This window comes from Lithobates pipiens, unplaced genomic scaffold (genome assembly GCF_037356315.1).
Source record: "Lithobates pipiens isolate NorthernLeopardFrog02 unplaced genomic scaffold, aLitPip1_a1.2 Scaffold_8, whole genome shotgun sequence".
NCBI lineage: Eukaryota > Metazoa > Chordata > Amphibia > Anura > Ranidae > Lithobates > Lithobates pipiens.
In genome coordinates this window covers 647,842,397-647,857,490 of record NW_027507903.1, presented here as the reverse complement: position 1 = coordinate 647,857,490, position 15,094 = coordinate 647,842,397, and the positions used below count along the sequence as shown (strand labels likewise).

The following is a 15,094-nucleotide window of genomic DNA, read 5'->3' as shown; positions in this document are numbered from 1 at the left end:
TATGTTAGGAAACCCCTTTTACAGCATTGGAAAATCCCAGTCCTTTGATCAAAGCAGAAATGGATATCCATGGATCTGACTGACCTAGGTATTCCAGGCATACTTCCCAGTGATCCCACTCACAGTGGTAATTTCAATAGCCGAAGGCTTCGATATACCACCCCCATCAGCGGGCAAGTAGCCTCCATATTACTATCTTGTGATGGGACCTGGGGCAACAGCTGTCTATGTTTTATGATTTACTACTGCAGAACCACCCAGTCAGGAGTGTTTTTATACAATATGGAATTTCTAACAGAGGTCAGTGTGGTCTAATTTTAAATGTGACTCCAATGCTTGATCAATAAATGTGTGTGGAAAAAAGTAAAAAAAAAAAAAAAAAGTATAAAAAATTATGAAATATATTATCTACAGAGACTGTCAATTCAAGTAGAAAAATATTTTCTGATGGCATTGCTAAATATATTTTCAAATACATATATAGACTCATAATAATGCACCGACTATACAAAGACTAATAATGATAATGTTAAATTAATAGAAGCCATCCTTGGGTTACATTACGGGATGGACCTTGGGTCATCATATTAAACTATGTTTCTCCAATTCTTCATTAAGACCATTGGGCGATAACGTATTAAGCTTAAAAATTCAAAAGGTTTCCCTCTTGCATACTGTATTGTAAGATACATGGGGCGGCACAGTGGTGTAGTGGTTAGCACTCTCACTTAGCAGTAAGAAGGGTCGCTGGTTCAAATCTCAACCAGGACACTACCTGCCTGGAGTTTGCATGTTCTCCCTGTGCCTGCGTGGGTTTCCTCTGGGTACTCCGGTTTCCTCCCACAATCCAAAGACATGCAGGTAGGTTAATTGGCTTCTGTCCAAAATTGGCCCTAGTATATGAATGGGGACCTTGGATTGTGGCTCCTTGAGGGTAGGGACCAATGAGAGTGTGCAATGTACAGGGATAGGGACAATTGTAGACACTCACTCAGGTTGAACTGGATGGACTGGTGTCTTTATTCAACCATACTAACTATAAGATTGCATGGACAGCATAGAATGTACACATGTATTCAGATGAGCACGCTATGAACTGTTTGATGGTAAAGGTCTTGCCATCCTTGTTGGGAAAAATAGGAGCTACCATGAGAGATAAATAGGCAAGTTAGGAAACCCCTTTTTACAGCATTGGAAAATCCCAGTCCTCGGATGAAAGTGGGATTCTATATCCATGGATCTGACTGACCTAGGTATTCCAGGCATACTTCCCAGTGATCCCACTCACAGCGGTGATTCCAATAGCCGAAGGCTTCGGTATACCACCCTCATCAGCGGGCAAGTAGCCTCCACATTACTATCTTTTGATGGGACCTGGAGCAACAGCTGTCTATGGTATATGATTTACTACTGCAGAACCACCCAGTCAGGAGTGTTTTTATACAATATGGAATTTGCAACAGAGACCAGCGTTGTCTAATTTAAATGTGACTCCAATGTTTGATCAATAAATGTGTGTTTTACTGTATTGGGACTCCAGTGAACTGGTTCTTTTACCCCAATTGTGCACTGCATATCTTCTGAACTAATTGTATCAACAGTGTGGGGGCACAACACAAGTTCTAAGCGCTTACACAGAGACTACTTGATGTGAAAGAGCAACTCCCGCCATTGTGTGCAATCACTGTAAGGTCTTAAAACATTGTTTTTCCATGCACAATATAGAAAAGATAAGTCAGAAGTGATCTACCAGTATTTTTTTTAAATAATCCACCAAAAAAACAGTGGCCAAAGATATATGGAAACCCAAGACTTTAACATATCCATTAATTACGCCATTAAAAAGGATTATTTTACTCCAAGACCCACAATTAGGGTCTGCTTTACCAAGTAAACCAAGAGTTAGACAATATTTATAAGGGCCCTTGGTATTAGGAACAGAATAGTAAGATAATCATAAAAAAGTAAAAACACAAATAAACCTCTTTATAAACAATAGAAAAGGTGTTTCTCATTGCAGGAAATATAAATGTATTACTTGTAAAATTATTAAACATGATCAGAAAGTTTTTGTACCTGGGGCAGTGTATAGATAGAACTGGACCCTACGGTTGTCTTATTGCCATTGCCATCCAATAGTAGTGCGGTGGTGCTTGTACAAGTTATCTTGTTACTAGGCTGGAAGCTTCTACACACCACAATTTCCATGATTTGCTATGTAAAACAATGAATATGATATAGAGGGGCCTCACTACAAGCTAATAGCCCAGATATGATTTTATTCCAATGTAAGGCCAGATAGAAGATCAAATGAGGAAGCCACCTCATTTTCGATGCCCATATTTGCCCCCTTCATCAGGGCTTAACAATAGCACAACAATGTATAAGGACTAAGTTGAGAAAGCACTGTTAGTGGCTTGGCTGCCAAACCAGATGGCGATGAACTCTGTGCCTAACACTACACTGGTTCAAATATCACCAAGCATGACTCTCGCTCCATAGTCCTTATAACATATGTGAACATAAAATATCCAAAATTGATCCAAAATGTGATAAACAAAGTCTTTTAAATACTCCAACGAAAAGGAAATCCTCCTACATGAATCATACAGTGACAGTTAAGTATGGATGTACATTCACCAAATTTTGTAGATCCCCCTGCCTTATGACAAGATGGATCATATAGGGCTTGTGGGGTCTTCCTGAACTCTTTGGGTCTTTTGGCAAGTCCTACAATATCCCTCTCCTTAAGGTAGAGGGTAACTTTGGGATGGGATGTCACCAGCGGTAAAAATAGGAAAAAATTTAGGTATTGGTCTTCATACACCAATAATTGGACCAATAAGAAGCTGTCTTTCATTGGCTTATGTGCTCCAAACACATACAGCACTTCTCAATAGTTGAACGATTTATAGAGCCAAGACTACAAAATACTGGTGATAGTAAAAGGTAAATATCCTATAAGTTGTGGTGTGTGTCCTCCAATGGAGTAAGAAATGAAGTAGTACAGAAGGTTGTACCCTTTTGTTCTAAAAGCTTACCTTTGGATTTTGCACCTTTCTCCTGTCTCTGTAGATTAAGATCAGACAAATTGACGTACGTATCTTGCTCGTCCTCTTCCCCTGGGGGTGAATATAGATGTGAAAGAGCAACTCATGACAATGTGTGCAATCAGTATGGTTCACACTGTAATGACTTAAAGCAATGTGTTTCAATGCATAGTATAAAAAAATAAGATAAAAGAGGTCTACCAGTATTTTTGTAAAACTCCACCAAAAACCACTGAGATATGAAAACCTTATGCCGCATACACACGACTGGACTTTTCGACGGACTAGGTCCGACGGTCTTCCCAACGGACTTTCGGTGGAGTTCCGTCTGACTTTCTAAATGAACGGACTTGGCCACACACAATCACACCAAAGTCCTACGGATTCTAACGTGATGTATGTATGACCGGACTAGAATAAGGAAGTTCATCGCCAGTAGCCAATAGCTGCCCTAGCGTTGGTTTTTGTCCGTCGGGCTAGCATACACACAAACTGATTTTTCGACCGGATTCGAGTCCGTCGGAAAAATTTGAAACATGTTCTATTTCTAAAGTCCGTCAGATTTTTGGACAGCAAAGGTCCGATGGAGCCCACACACGATTGACCTATTCCATCGAAAAGTCCGGTCGCGTGTACGCGGCATAAGACTTGCAAACCATTGAGTAATTCATAAACCCCTTTTGCGCCTAAGGGTAAAACAAATCTAAATGCCTAAGCGCAATTTTGCAACTTTGACATGTGTTTGTAAAACCATACATATCACAACTACTTTGTGCATCCAGATAGATTATACCATGTTTATTTCAGTACAAATTGGGCTTTCATTTGGTGGTAAACGGTAATGGACATTGCCTTATTTATTTTTTTATTATCAAAGGAAAACTGTTCCAAAACAAAAAAATATATATGTTTTTTAAATTTAGCTGTATATTTCTTATTACTACTATAACCTACTGTCAGGTCACCTGAAGCCAGGTGACAGATGCACCCTGTTGGGATCAGGAGTGCAACGCTAAGGTAGTGGACCCTACGGCTGACTGCTGCAGATGGAGCGCTGGGTGGTACAGGAAAGTAGGTCCTCTTGAGCACCAACAAGGATCACACTGTATCTAGAGCATGAGATTCCCCAGGGCGTGGAATCTAAGAGCCAGCAGGTGTTCACCAGGACCCCTGATGATGGGGATGGACTTTGCTGCAACAGGCTCCAGGTCCCAGCCCCCAGGGTCTCCCACAGGGGGGTCTCCCACAGTATGCTACTGGAGGATAGAGAGGAAGTAGCAGATTGGGACAATAAAGGGATAGTCAGAAGATAAGCCAAAGGTAAGGTTATGAAGCAGACAAGGATAGTCAAGAACAAAACAAGGTCAGTAAACAGAATCAGACATAGAGCGCATGGCAAGAAGCACACAGGAAGCCAAACACACAATATTTCACTGGAGTCCACTGGAGCCCAAACACCGGCGGATTGTCTGGTGGACTCTGGTCCGCCGTATAGTCCGATCGCGTGTACGGGGCATTACAGACAGCAGCAGCATCCCTGCCAGCCTTTACTTTTTATTCATATAAGGATTTGTTTTAGCAGTGACACTTTGTGTTTACTGAGGTACTGAGCCTGCTTAAAACAGCATATATTTTCAGAAAGCGCTCTTCAATGTGACAATACTGAACTATCTCGTGGGAAATAAGTACCAGAAAAATATGGACTGTGGTGCAAATCACATTCAAATCACATTCATAAAGATTCTACCCACTGTTGGCCCCCAGGTGCTTTCATATTTATTGTATATGTTTGTAAATCATTATTACTTTGTATAGCACATCTTTTGACTCCCTCACTGTTAGGTATCCCGGCAGAGAAGGCTTGAGGAGATTATGCTCCCCCCATGGGGCGGACATGTGATGACCTTGGGACCCCTGTCTCGTCCCATGATCTATGGGTAATGAGCCTGTGGTCCTTTTCTGCTTTGACCCATAATTGGGCCTTAGTGCAGATAATGTGCGCTCGCAGCCCTGACAGGGTGCGCGCGTGCAAAAACGGCAATCAGACCTGGTGTTGTTGCGTCCTGTCTTGAGGATAAGCGGATAGGCATTTCCGCAATGGAGACGCCGCTCCACCTGGTCTCCTCCCCTCCCCGATGCGAGCTGACGTTGTCGGCTCTCGTCGGAGGTTCTCTGGGCGCGCAGTTTGTTATCCTGCTCATGCGCACGTGCGTCATGACGCGGCGATCAGTGGGCACAATGATGACGCTCCCTGACTTCCGGGTTGGGGGTTTATATGGCGCCGTACTCGGCGCTATGATGGCGCGGCAACAGCTGGGATTATGTCTTTACACACCCCACAACAGGTACGGTTACTTCTTATTATGACCCACTCTTTGGCTTATATCTTTATAATCTGATCCTATTGATTCTTTCTGGCCCTGAATGGTGCTCTATTTGCAATGAATAGGCTGTGTTTATACCACCAGCCTTGGAAACATTTTATATATACTTTTTTCCTTTAACAAATCTTTACTTTTAGGCCATTGGTTAATTTCATTCCCATGGATTCTATCTTAGATATAGTGTGGATATCTTGAATCTTTTTGAGACCCTGAAATATCCGGCCCTTGAGGATTTGTTTCATCCCGGCTGAGAGCTGTTTTCTGAAACCTGCGGGGTATGTGAATGCCTACACTGACCATTGGTCTAGTCACAACTACATCTGTCCTATATCACACTGGTGCTCTTAAAGAGGAAGTAAACCCTTATGGGTTTACTTCCTCTTTCATTCCCTGCAAAGGCAAAGCATAATGGACTACTATGCATCGCATAGTAGCCCATTATGTGTCACTTACCTGACACAGGAGCCAGCGAAGTCGCCGCTGTCCCCTGTAGTCCAGCACATCCATCTTCTCGGTGGGGTCTCGCAGCTCCGCCGCTGTCATTCGGCGGAGCCGCGATGACGACACTCCCGCACATGCGCACGGGAGCCGACACGCGCGGCAGCTCCATTATTGGAAATGCCGCGCTCAGTGCGCCTGCGCGCTGCTATCTACGGCGCATGCGCCGTACACAGCGGTGCCTGTCTTCGGGCAAATATCTCCTAAACCGTATAAGTTAGGAGATATTTCTTGGACCTACAGGTAAGCCTTAATCTAGGCTTACCTGTAGGTCAAAGTGGTTTGTAAGGGTTTACAACCACTTTAACTGGACGGTGATGTCTGGATCTGGGTTAATCTCAAATTTCCCTTCTTTTCTCCTTCCTTCTTTCCTTTCTTGAGTGTGGTTAAGATCTGAAACTGATTTTAGATGTCTGTACATTTTACTTTCAGTCGACTTCTGCCGTCTCTGCCTGTGAAGTGACAGGGGTTTCCCGTGTTTAGAACAGTCCCAGCGCAAAATGACATTTAACGGAAAAAAAGTCATTTAAAACTGCTTGCGGTTTTAATGTAATATCTGGTTACCGGCAATATGGATAAAAATCATTGAGAAAAATGTTTGTAATTTTGAACTGGTACATTTTTAAAGTGTAGCTCCAGTCAAAAAATCTATTTTTAAGCATTTTGGAAAACATAGGGAAGGGTTATCACCCCTGTATAATTTTTTTTGCCATACGTCTTTTTTTATCTCACTTCCTGTTGTCTCCTTCCGTTTGCAAGTAGGAGACGTTTGTAAGTTATATGTTTGAAAGTAGGGGCCTGCCCTATATGCTATGCAGAAATGGCGGAACAAGGTGTTGCCACAACATTGTAAGCCCTCAAAGTGACTCTTGGTGGGCGCTGGAGCGCCCTGCTGTGAACAATTATATCAAGAATTGTAATTACATGCCATTGTTGAACAGTGGTAGAAAAATTGGGCCTTTGGTGGTTGTGGTGGTGGTGCTGGTGCCACAACACTATAAGTCCTCACAGTTACTCTCGGGAGGCACAGGAATGGGCCCTGCTGTGAAATATTATATCAAGAATTGTAATTACATGCCCCTGTTAAACAGGGGCTGAAAAATTGGGCCTTAGGCACTGCAACTTCTCCCATATACTCTAGTTGTAGTGCAGGAATGAGCCCCGCTGCAAAGCATTGCATCAAAAATTGTAATTAAATGCCCCTGTTAAACAGGGGCAGAAAAATTGGGGAGGAACACGTCTAAAGCCCTCTATCCAACGGCCCCTGATTTACTTGAGGGGTATCTGATAATATTGTAAACCCTGAACTTTATGTATTTAACATGTTGTGTTTCTACTATGTGGACTTTTTTAATTGTTTTCTTTAAATCTATGTCATTGTTACTATTTCTTTAATAAATATTAATTTGTATTTTAATATATTCCAATTTGGTTTATTATATACTGGTACCGCAATAGTCCATTTCCCTTCTTGCTCGAAGGTGTCCTCTGGAGTCACCTTTATCTGAGCTATTTCTCTATTTCTACACTGAATAAAAAACATAACTTGTACTACTCTTTCTTTAGGAATGCTCATATGTTACTTCATTTTTATACTCTTGATTAGGGATGTGCCGAACACCCCTCGGTTCGCACCAGAACTTTCGAACTGACCGCAAATTTGTGCAAACTTTAGAACCCCATTGAAGTCTATGGGACTCGAACGTTCAAAATAAAAAGTGCTAATTTTAATGGCTAATATGCAAGATGTTGTCCTAAAAAGGGTTTGGGGACCTGGCTCCTGCCCCAGGGGACATGGGTCAATGCCTAAAATGTTTTGAAAAACAGCCGTTTTTTCGGGAGCACTGATTTTAACCGGTTTCCGACCAGTGCATGGGCAGGCATATTGGCGTACAGGTACATCCAATCTTTAATGCTGCCCTGCCATCGTGCCAGTCGGGACCCCCGTGAGTCCGGTCGCGGGTCCCGCGGATTCGATTGCCACGGGCATACCCGCGATCATCTCACGGGGTGGCTGAATGGAGAAATGCCGTTGTTAACAGCATTTCCCCATTCTGCCTAGCAACTAGTGACGCTGATCTCTGCTCCATGTGATTGGAGCAGAGATCAGTGTTCACTAAATGAAAGCCCAGCCCCCCACATATAGTAACACGCCCCTAGGAACACTTAACCCCTACACTGCCCCCCACTGGTTAACCCCTTCACTGCCACTGTCATTTACACAGGAATCACTGCATTTATATAGCAGTGATTGCTGTATAAATGACAATGGTCCCAAAAATGTGTCAAAAATGTCCGATGTATCCGCCATAATGTCGCAGTCACAATATAAATCGCTGATCACCGCCATTACTAGTAAAAAAAAATATTAATAAAAATGCCATAAACTATCCCTATTTTGTAAACGCTATAACTTTTGCGCAAACCAATCAATAATCGCTTATTGCAATTTTTTTACCAAAAATATTTAGAAGAATACATATCGGCCTAAACTGAGGGAAAACATTTTTTTTATATATTTTTGGGGGATATTTATTATAACAAAAAGTAAAAAATAATGCGTATTTTTCAAAATTGTCGATCTATTTTTGTTTATAGCGCAAAAAATAAAAACCGCAGGGATGATCAAATACCACGAAAAGAAAGCTCTATTTGTGGGAAAAAAATGGACGTTGATTTTGTTTGGGAGCCACGTTGCACGACTACGCAATTTTCAGTTAAATCGACGCAGTGCCAAATCGCAAAAAGTGGTCTGGTCTTTGACCAGCAAAATGGTCCGGTCTGTAAGTGGTTAATGACGATTAAAGTGAAAAAAAAGTGAAATATTCCTTTAAATATCGTGCTTGGGGGGTGTCTATAGTATGCCTGTGAAGTGCCACGTGTTTCCCATGTTTAGAACAGTCCCTGCGCAAAATGACATTTAACGGAAAAAAATCATTTAAAACTGCTTGCGGTTTTAATGTAATATCTTGTTCCCGGCAAGGAGAGGTCCGCTTTGTTCTTTGGTGTGGGTCTTTGAGGTACGCTTGCCAACGAGCTGCATGGCAGGTCAACATATGTCTGGTCAAGCATGTGGTGCCCAAGCGGCTGATGTTTTGGCCACGCGAGATATGCTTGAGACATATGTTGCAAATAGCAGCGGTGCGATCTGATGCACTCATCTCAAAAAAGGCTCACACCAAAGAACTTTTAGAATAATGCACAGAGGCAGCGCCCTGCACAGGCAGAGCTCTGTGTTGTGATTCATTTGATGTTCTGCCCCTAAGCTGGCCCCCGGAGGGCATCCTGCCTCATTGGACATGTGCCTCCTCCTCCTCTCTCCTACCAGGCAGCCACGTGGAGTCAGTGCCCTCATCACCCCCTCCCTATTCATCGCTGGAGCAAACCTGGCAGCATGCTGTAGCTTGTGGAACATGACTGCCAGATTGCTGTCCTTCTTGAGCATCCCCTCTCTCTGCATTCACGCTACTGCCTTCCTCTAGCTGAGTATCATCATCAGAGCCTACAAAACACTGGGCATCCTCCTGGAGCATGTACCCAACACTGTGCTCAAAGAGTTCAGGAGGATGAAGAGGACTTGGTCATCCACTCTAACAGGTCTTCGGTATGATGCGGCTTAACACGTCCAGCTGCCGAAAATAAGGACAAGTGTGTCCCATGGCCACGTGCTGATGACGATGCACCGCGTCCACGACCAGCACTGTTGTGTCTAGACACAGAGCCTGCTTGCCCTCTTTTATCAGCTCGTGCCTGTCTGCCTCTCCTTGTTGGCCTTCCAGACATGGTAATGGCCTAAAGGGAGATGGGAAAACCAGCAACTGGGTAGTGTATAATGTGCTGGAGGCACACAACACCCATTAACTCCTGCAGATGCCTTTATTATAGAACAACAGGAATTAAAGGGTAGATACCAGTGTATACTGTGCTGTGCTGGAGGCATACAACAAGAGCAAAATAGGTGGATAAAGGTGTATACTGTGCTCAGGGCACACAGACAGCACCCAGAAACTCCTGCAGATGGCTGATAGCTCAATTACAGAAGAGCAATATAACTATATAGGTGGATAATGGTGTATACTGCACTCAGGGCACATAGACAACACCCAGGAACTCCTGCAGATGGCTGAAAGCTCAATTACAGAAGAGCAATATAATTAGCTATATAGGTGGATAATGGTGTATACTGCACTCAGGGCACACAGACAACACCCAGAAACTCCTGCAGATGGCTGATAGCTCAATTACAGAAGAGCAATATAGCTATATAGGTGGATAATGGTGTATACTGCACTCAGGGCACACAGACAACACCCAGAAACTCAAGCAGATGGGTGATAGCTCAATTACAGAAGAGCAATATAATTAGCTATATAGGTGGATACTGGTGTATACTGCACTCAGGGCACACAGACAACACCCAGAAACTCCTGCAGATGGCTGATAGCTCAATTACAGAAGAGCAATATAGCTATATAGGTGGATAATGGTGTATACTGCACTCAGGGCACACAGACAACACCCAGAAACTCAAGCAGATGGGTGATAGCTGAATTACAGAAGAGTAATATAATTAGCTATATAGGTGGATACTGGTGTATACTGCACTCAGGGCACACAGACAACACCCAGAAACTTCTGCAGATGGCTGAAAGCTCAATTACAGAAGAGTAATATAATTAGCTATATAGGTGGATACTGGTGTATACTGCACTCAGGGCACACAGACAACACCCAGAAACTTCTGCAGATGGCTGAAAGCTCAATTACAGAAGAGTAATATAATTAGCTATATAGGTGGATACTGGTGTATACTGCACTCAGGGCACACAGAAAACACAGAGAAACTTCAACAGATGGCTGATAGCTCAATTACAGAAGAGCAATATAGCTAAATAGGTGGATAATGGACAGTGTATACTGCGTTGAAGGTACACAGAGAACACCCACTAACTCCTGCAGACGCCAACACACTACACAAGGCCGCCGTGCTGGCGGCCTTATATAGTGTGGGGTAGGGATGCACCGAATGGGTTTTTTGGTGCCGAAACCGATACCGAAAATGAAAAATACACTAGGCCGAAAACCGAAACCGATACCGAAACAGCACCGATACCGAAAATGACTGTTTTTAAAAAATATTTTTATACAGGAGGTGGTCAGAGACTGGGGACATGGTACAGGAGGTGGTCAGAGACTGGGGACATGGTACAGGAGGTGGTCAGAGACTGGGGACATGGTACAGGAGGTGGTCAGAGACTGGGGACATGGTTCAGGAGGTGGTCAGAGACTGGGGACATGGTTCAGAGACTGGGGACATGGTACAGGAGGTGGCCAGAGACTGGCGACATGGTACAGGAGGTGGCCAGAGACTGGCGACATGGTTCAGGAGGTGGCCAGAGACTGGCGACATGGTACAGGAGGTGGCCAGAGACTGGCGACATGGTACAGGAGGTGGCCAGAGACTGGCGACATGGTACAGGAGGTGGCCAGAGACTGGCGACATGGTACAGGAGGTGGCCAGAGACTGGCGACATGGTACAGGAGGTGGCCAGAGACTGGCGACATGGTAAGGGAGGTGGCCAGAGACTGGCGACATGGTACAGGAGGTGGCCAGAGACTGGCGACATGGTACAGGAGGTGGCCAGAGACTGGCGACATGGTACAGGAGGTGACCAGAGACTGGCGACATGGTAAGGGAGGTGGCCAGAGACTGGCGACATGGTACAGGAGGTGGCCAGAGACTGGCGACATGGTACAGGAGGTGGCCAGAGACTGGCGACATGGTAAGGGAGGTGGCCAGAGACTGGCGACATGGTACAGGAGGTGGCCAGAGACTGGCGACATGGTACAGGAGGTGGCCAGAGACTGGCGACATGGTACAGGAGGTGACCAGAGACTGGCGACATGGTACAGGAGGTGGCCAGAGACTGGCGACATGGTACAGGAGGTGGCCAGAGACTGGCGACATGGTACAGGAGGTGGCCAGAGACTGGCGACATGGTACAGGAGGTGGCCAGAGACTGGCGACATGGTACAGGAGGTGGCCAGAGACTGGCGACATGATAAAAAGAGATAAGTGTTTGTGTCCCCCCTCGTGCAGCCAGTGTTTGTGTCCCCCCTCGTGCAGCCAGTGTTTGTGTCCCCCCTCGTGCAGCCAGTGTTTGTGTCCCCCCTCGTGCAGCCAGTGTTTGTGTCCCCCCTCGTGCAGCCAGTGCTTGTGTCCCCCTTCGTGCAGCCAGTGCTTGTGTCCCCTCGTGCAGCCAGTGATGCAGAGAGAGAGGAGAGCCGCCTCCGCCGTCTGGATCAATAGAGCGCCGGGAACATCACAGCTTTAATTTCAATAGCTGTGTGTTCCCCCGTTGCGCGCCGTCGCACATAGCCCCTCCCCCTTGTCCGGGGAACTGTGATAGACAGATCCCCCGTCCAATCTGGACGGGGGATCTGTCTATCACAGTTCCCCGAACGAGGGGGGGGGGCTGTATGCAACGGTGCGCGACGGGGGAACACACAGCTATTAAAATTAAAGCTGTGATGTTCCAGGCGCTCTATTGATCCAGACGGCGGAGGCGGCATACCTGCGCTATACACCTCCCGTGATGGGCAGCACCAGGGGCGGGGGCGGAGCTATGCCCCGCCCAGGCCACGCCCCATTTTCGGCTCAATTATCGGCCGTTTTTTCCTTTCGGCAATTTGCCGAAAGGGCCATTTTCGGCCGATATGTTTCGGCGGCCGAAATTTCGGTGCATCCCTAGTGTGGGGCATGTACTACACAGTCTGAGCTATGATTGGCCACAGGCATCCTGCCTGTGGCCAATCATGGCTCTCCTCACTGCCGGCACTGTGATTTTGCCAAGCATGCTGGGTCACAGTACATGCTTGGCCAGGGCCGGTGCTGGACTATTTTGCACCCTAGGCAAGACCAGCTACTTGCCCCCCCCCCCCCCCCCACTTCAAAAAAAAAAAAAAACTACCATTTTAAAAAACAGTAGAAAATATTTAAACATCTAAATATAAAACTGCTACATTTCTTTCAGCCCAATCCAGCAAAAAAAAAAAAAAAAGAAGATAACAGCCCAATCAAGCAAAGAGACAGCTAAATCCAGCAAAGATACATCCCCATATAACAAAGACGGTCAAATCCAGCAAAGAGACAGCCCTATCCAAAGAGAAATCAAAATCCAGCAAAGAGACATCACCGTATAAAAAAGACAGCCCAATCCAAAGAGACAGGTGGAGGGTAGTGTGACAGGTGGTGGTGGGGGGCGCAGTGTGACAGGTGATGGTGGGGGGCAGTGTGACAGGTGATGGTGGGGGGCAGTGTGACAGGTGATGGTGGGGGGGGGGGGCCAGTGTGACAGGTGATGGTAAGGGGCAGTGTGACAGGTGACAGTGGGGGGGGGCAGTGTGACAGGTGACGGTGGGGGGGGGGGCAGTGTGACAGGTGACGGTGGGGGGGCCAGTGTGACAGGTGACGGTGGGGGGGGCCAGTGTGACAGGTGACAGTGGGGGGGGCCAGTGTGACAGGTGACGGTGGGGGGGGCAGTGTGACAGGTGACGGTGGGGGGGCCAGTGGGACAGGTGACAGTGGGGGGGCCAGTGTGACGGGTGGTGGTGGGGGGGGCCAGTGTGACGGGTGTTGGTGGGGGGGCCAGTGTGACAGGTAATGGTGGGGGGCAGTGTGACAGGTGGTGGGGGGGGCAATGTGACAGGTAATGGTGGGGGGGCAGTGTGACAGGTAATGGTGGGGGCCCAGTATGACAGGTGATGGTGGGGGGAGGGCAGTGTGACAGGTGGTGGGGGGGCAGTGTGACAGGTGATGGTGGGGGGAGGGCAGTGTGACAGGTGGTGGGGGGGACCAGTGTGACAGGTGATGGTGGGGGGCCAGTGTGACAGGTAATGGTGGGGGGGCCAGTGTGACAGGTGGGGGGCAGTGTGACAGGTGATGGTGGGGGGCCAGTGTGACAGGTGATGGTGGGGGGCCAGTGTGACAGGTGATGGTGGGGGGCCAGTGTGACAGGTGATGGTGGGGGGCAGTGTGACAGGTGATGGTGGGGGGCAGTGTGACAGGTGACGGTGGGGGGCAGTGTGTTAGGTAATGGTGGGGGGCAGTGTGACAGGTGATGGTGGGGGGGGCAGTGTGACAGGTGATGGTGGGGGGAGGGCAGTGTGACAGGTGGTGGGGGGGACCAGTGTGACAGGTGATGGTGGGGGGCCAGTGTGACAGGTGACGGTGGGGGGAGGGCAGTGTGACAGGTGGTGAGGGGGACCAGTGTGACAGGTGATGGTGGGGGGCCAGTGTGACAGGTGACGGTGGGGGGCAGTCTGACAGGTGACAGTGGGGGGGGGGGCAGTCTGACAGGTGACAGTGGGGGGAGGGCAGTGTGACAGGTGACAGTGGGGGCAGGGCAGTGTGACAGGTGATGGTGGGGGGAGGGCAGTGTGACAGGCGATGGTGGGGGGAGGGCAGTGTGACAGGTGATGGTGGGGGGAGGGCAGTGTGACAGGTGACGGTGGGGGCAGGGCAGTGTGACAGGTGATGGTGGGGGGAGGGCAGTGTGACAGGTGATGGTGGGGGGAGGGCAGTGTGACAGGTGATGGTGGGGGGAGGGCAGTGTGACAGGTGATGGTGGGGGACAAGTGTGACATGTACAAGAACTTCACTCACTGTGTTGGCTGTTAATGTCAGCTTTTCAAGAGGCAGTCACGTTTGCATGGAATCCTAGCTCAGCAATAAACAGCGCAGAGCAGCCAATCATGGAGTCGTATGCTTGTGGATCCATGACCAATCGATAGCAGGGGCGGGCTTTCCGTGTGGAGGTGGGCGTGGCCAATAGCTACCAGTGTGCTTTTCTGTCCCAGGGCTCATGTCAGCGTCGAGTAGAGGCAGGAGGGTGGCGGTGAATGTATTGTCACCTGTTAAGTGTTCCTGCCCCGGGGCGGTACAGGACGGCCTCCCCCGTTATTTGGATGGGATTCCCACACTTCTCTCGCTCCTCCCATTCAGTAAACAATGAGAAATGGCCCGAAGTGAAGGCAGACAGGAGGGGGAGTGGAGCGCCCACAAACATGCCGCTCTGTGTGTGTGAGTGGAGCTGACGCGGCCGGCCGTGCTAGTGTGCTGTCATTGTTTGCGCCCTGTGCATGCTGGACTATGGAGAACGA

General features: G+C 47.4%; 1 protein-coding gene across 1 annotated transcript in view; it reads right to left on the bottom strand.

Moving 5' to 3' along the window:
* Positions 1-15,094, bottom strand: part of LOC143961696 (uncharacterized) — a 124,174-nt gene that overhangs the window by 85,143 nt on the left and 23,937 nt on the right. Inside the window, exon 2 of the mRNA XM_077471015.1 lies at positions 3,042-3,122. Coding sequence (XP_077327141.1) covers positions 3,042-3,122 — 81 coding nt within the window. The remainder of the gene's footprint in view (positions 1-3,041; positions 3,123-15,094) is intronic.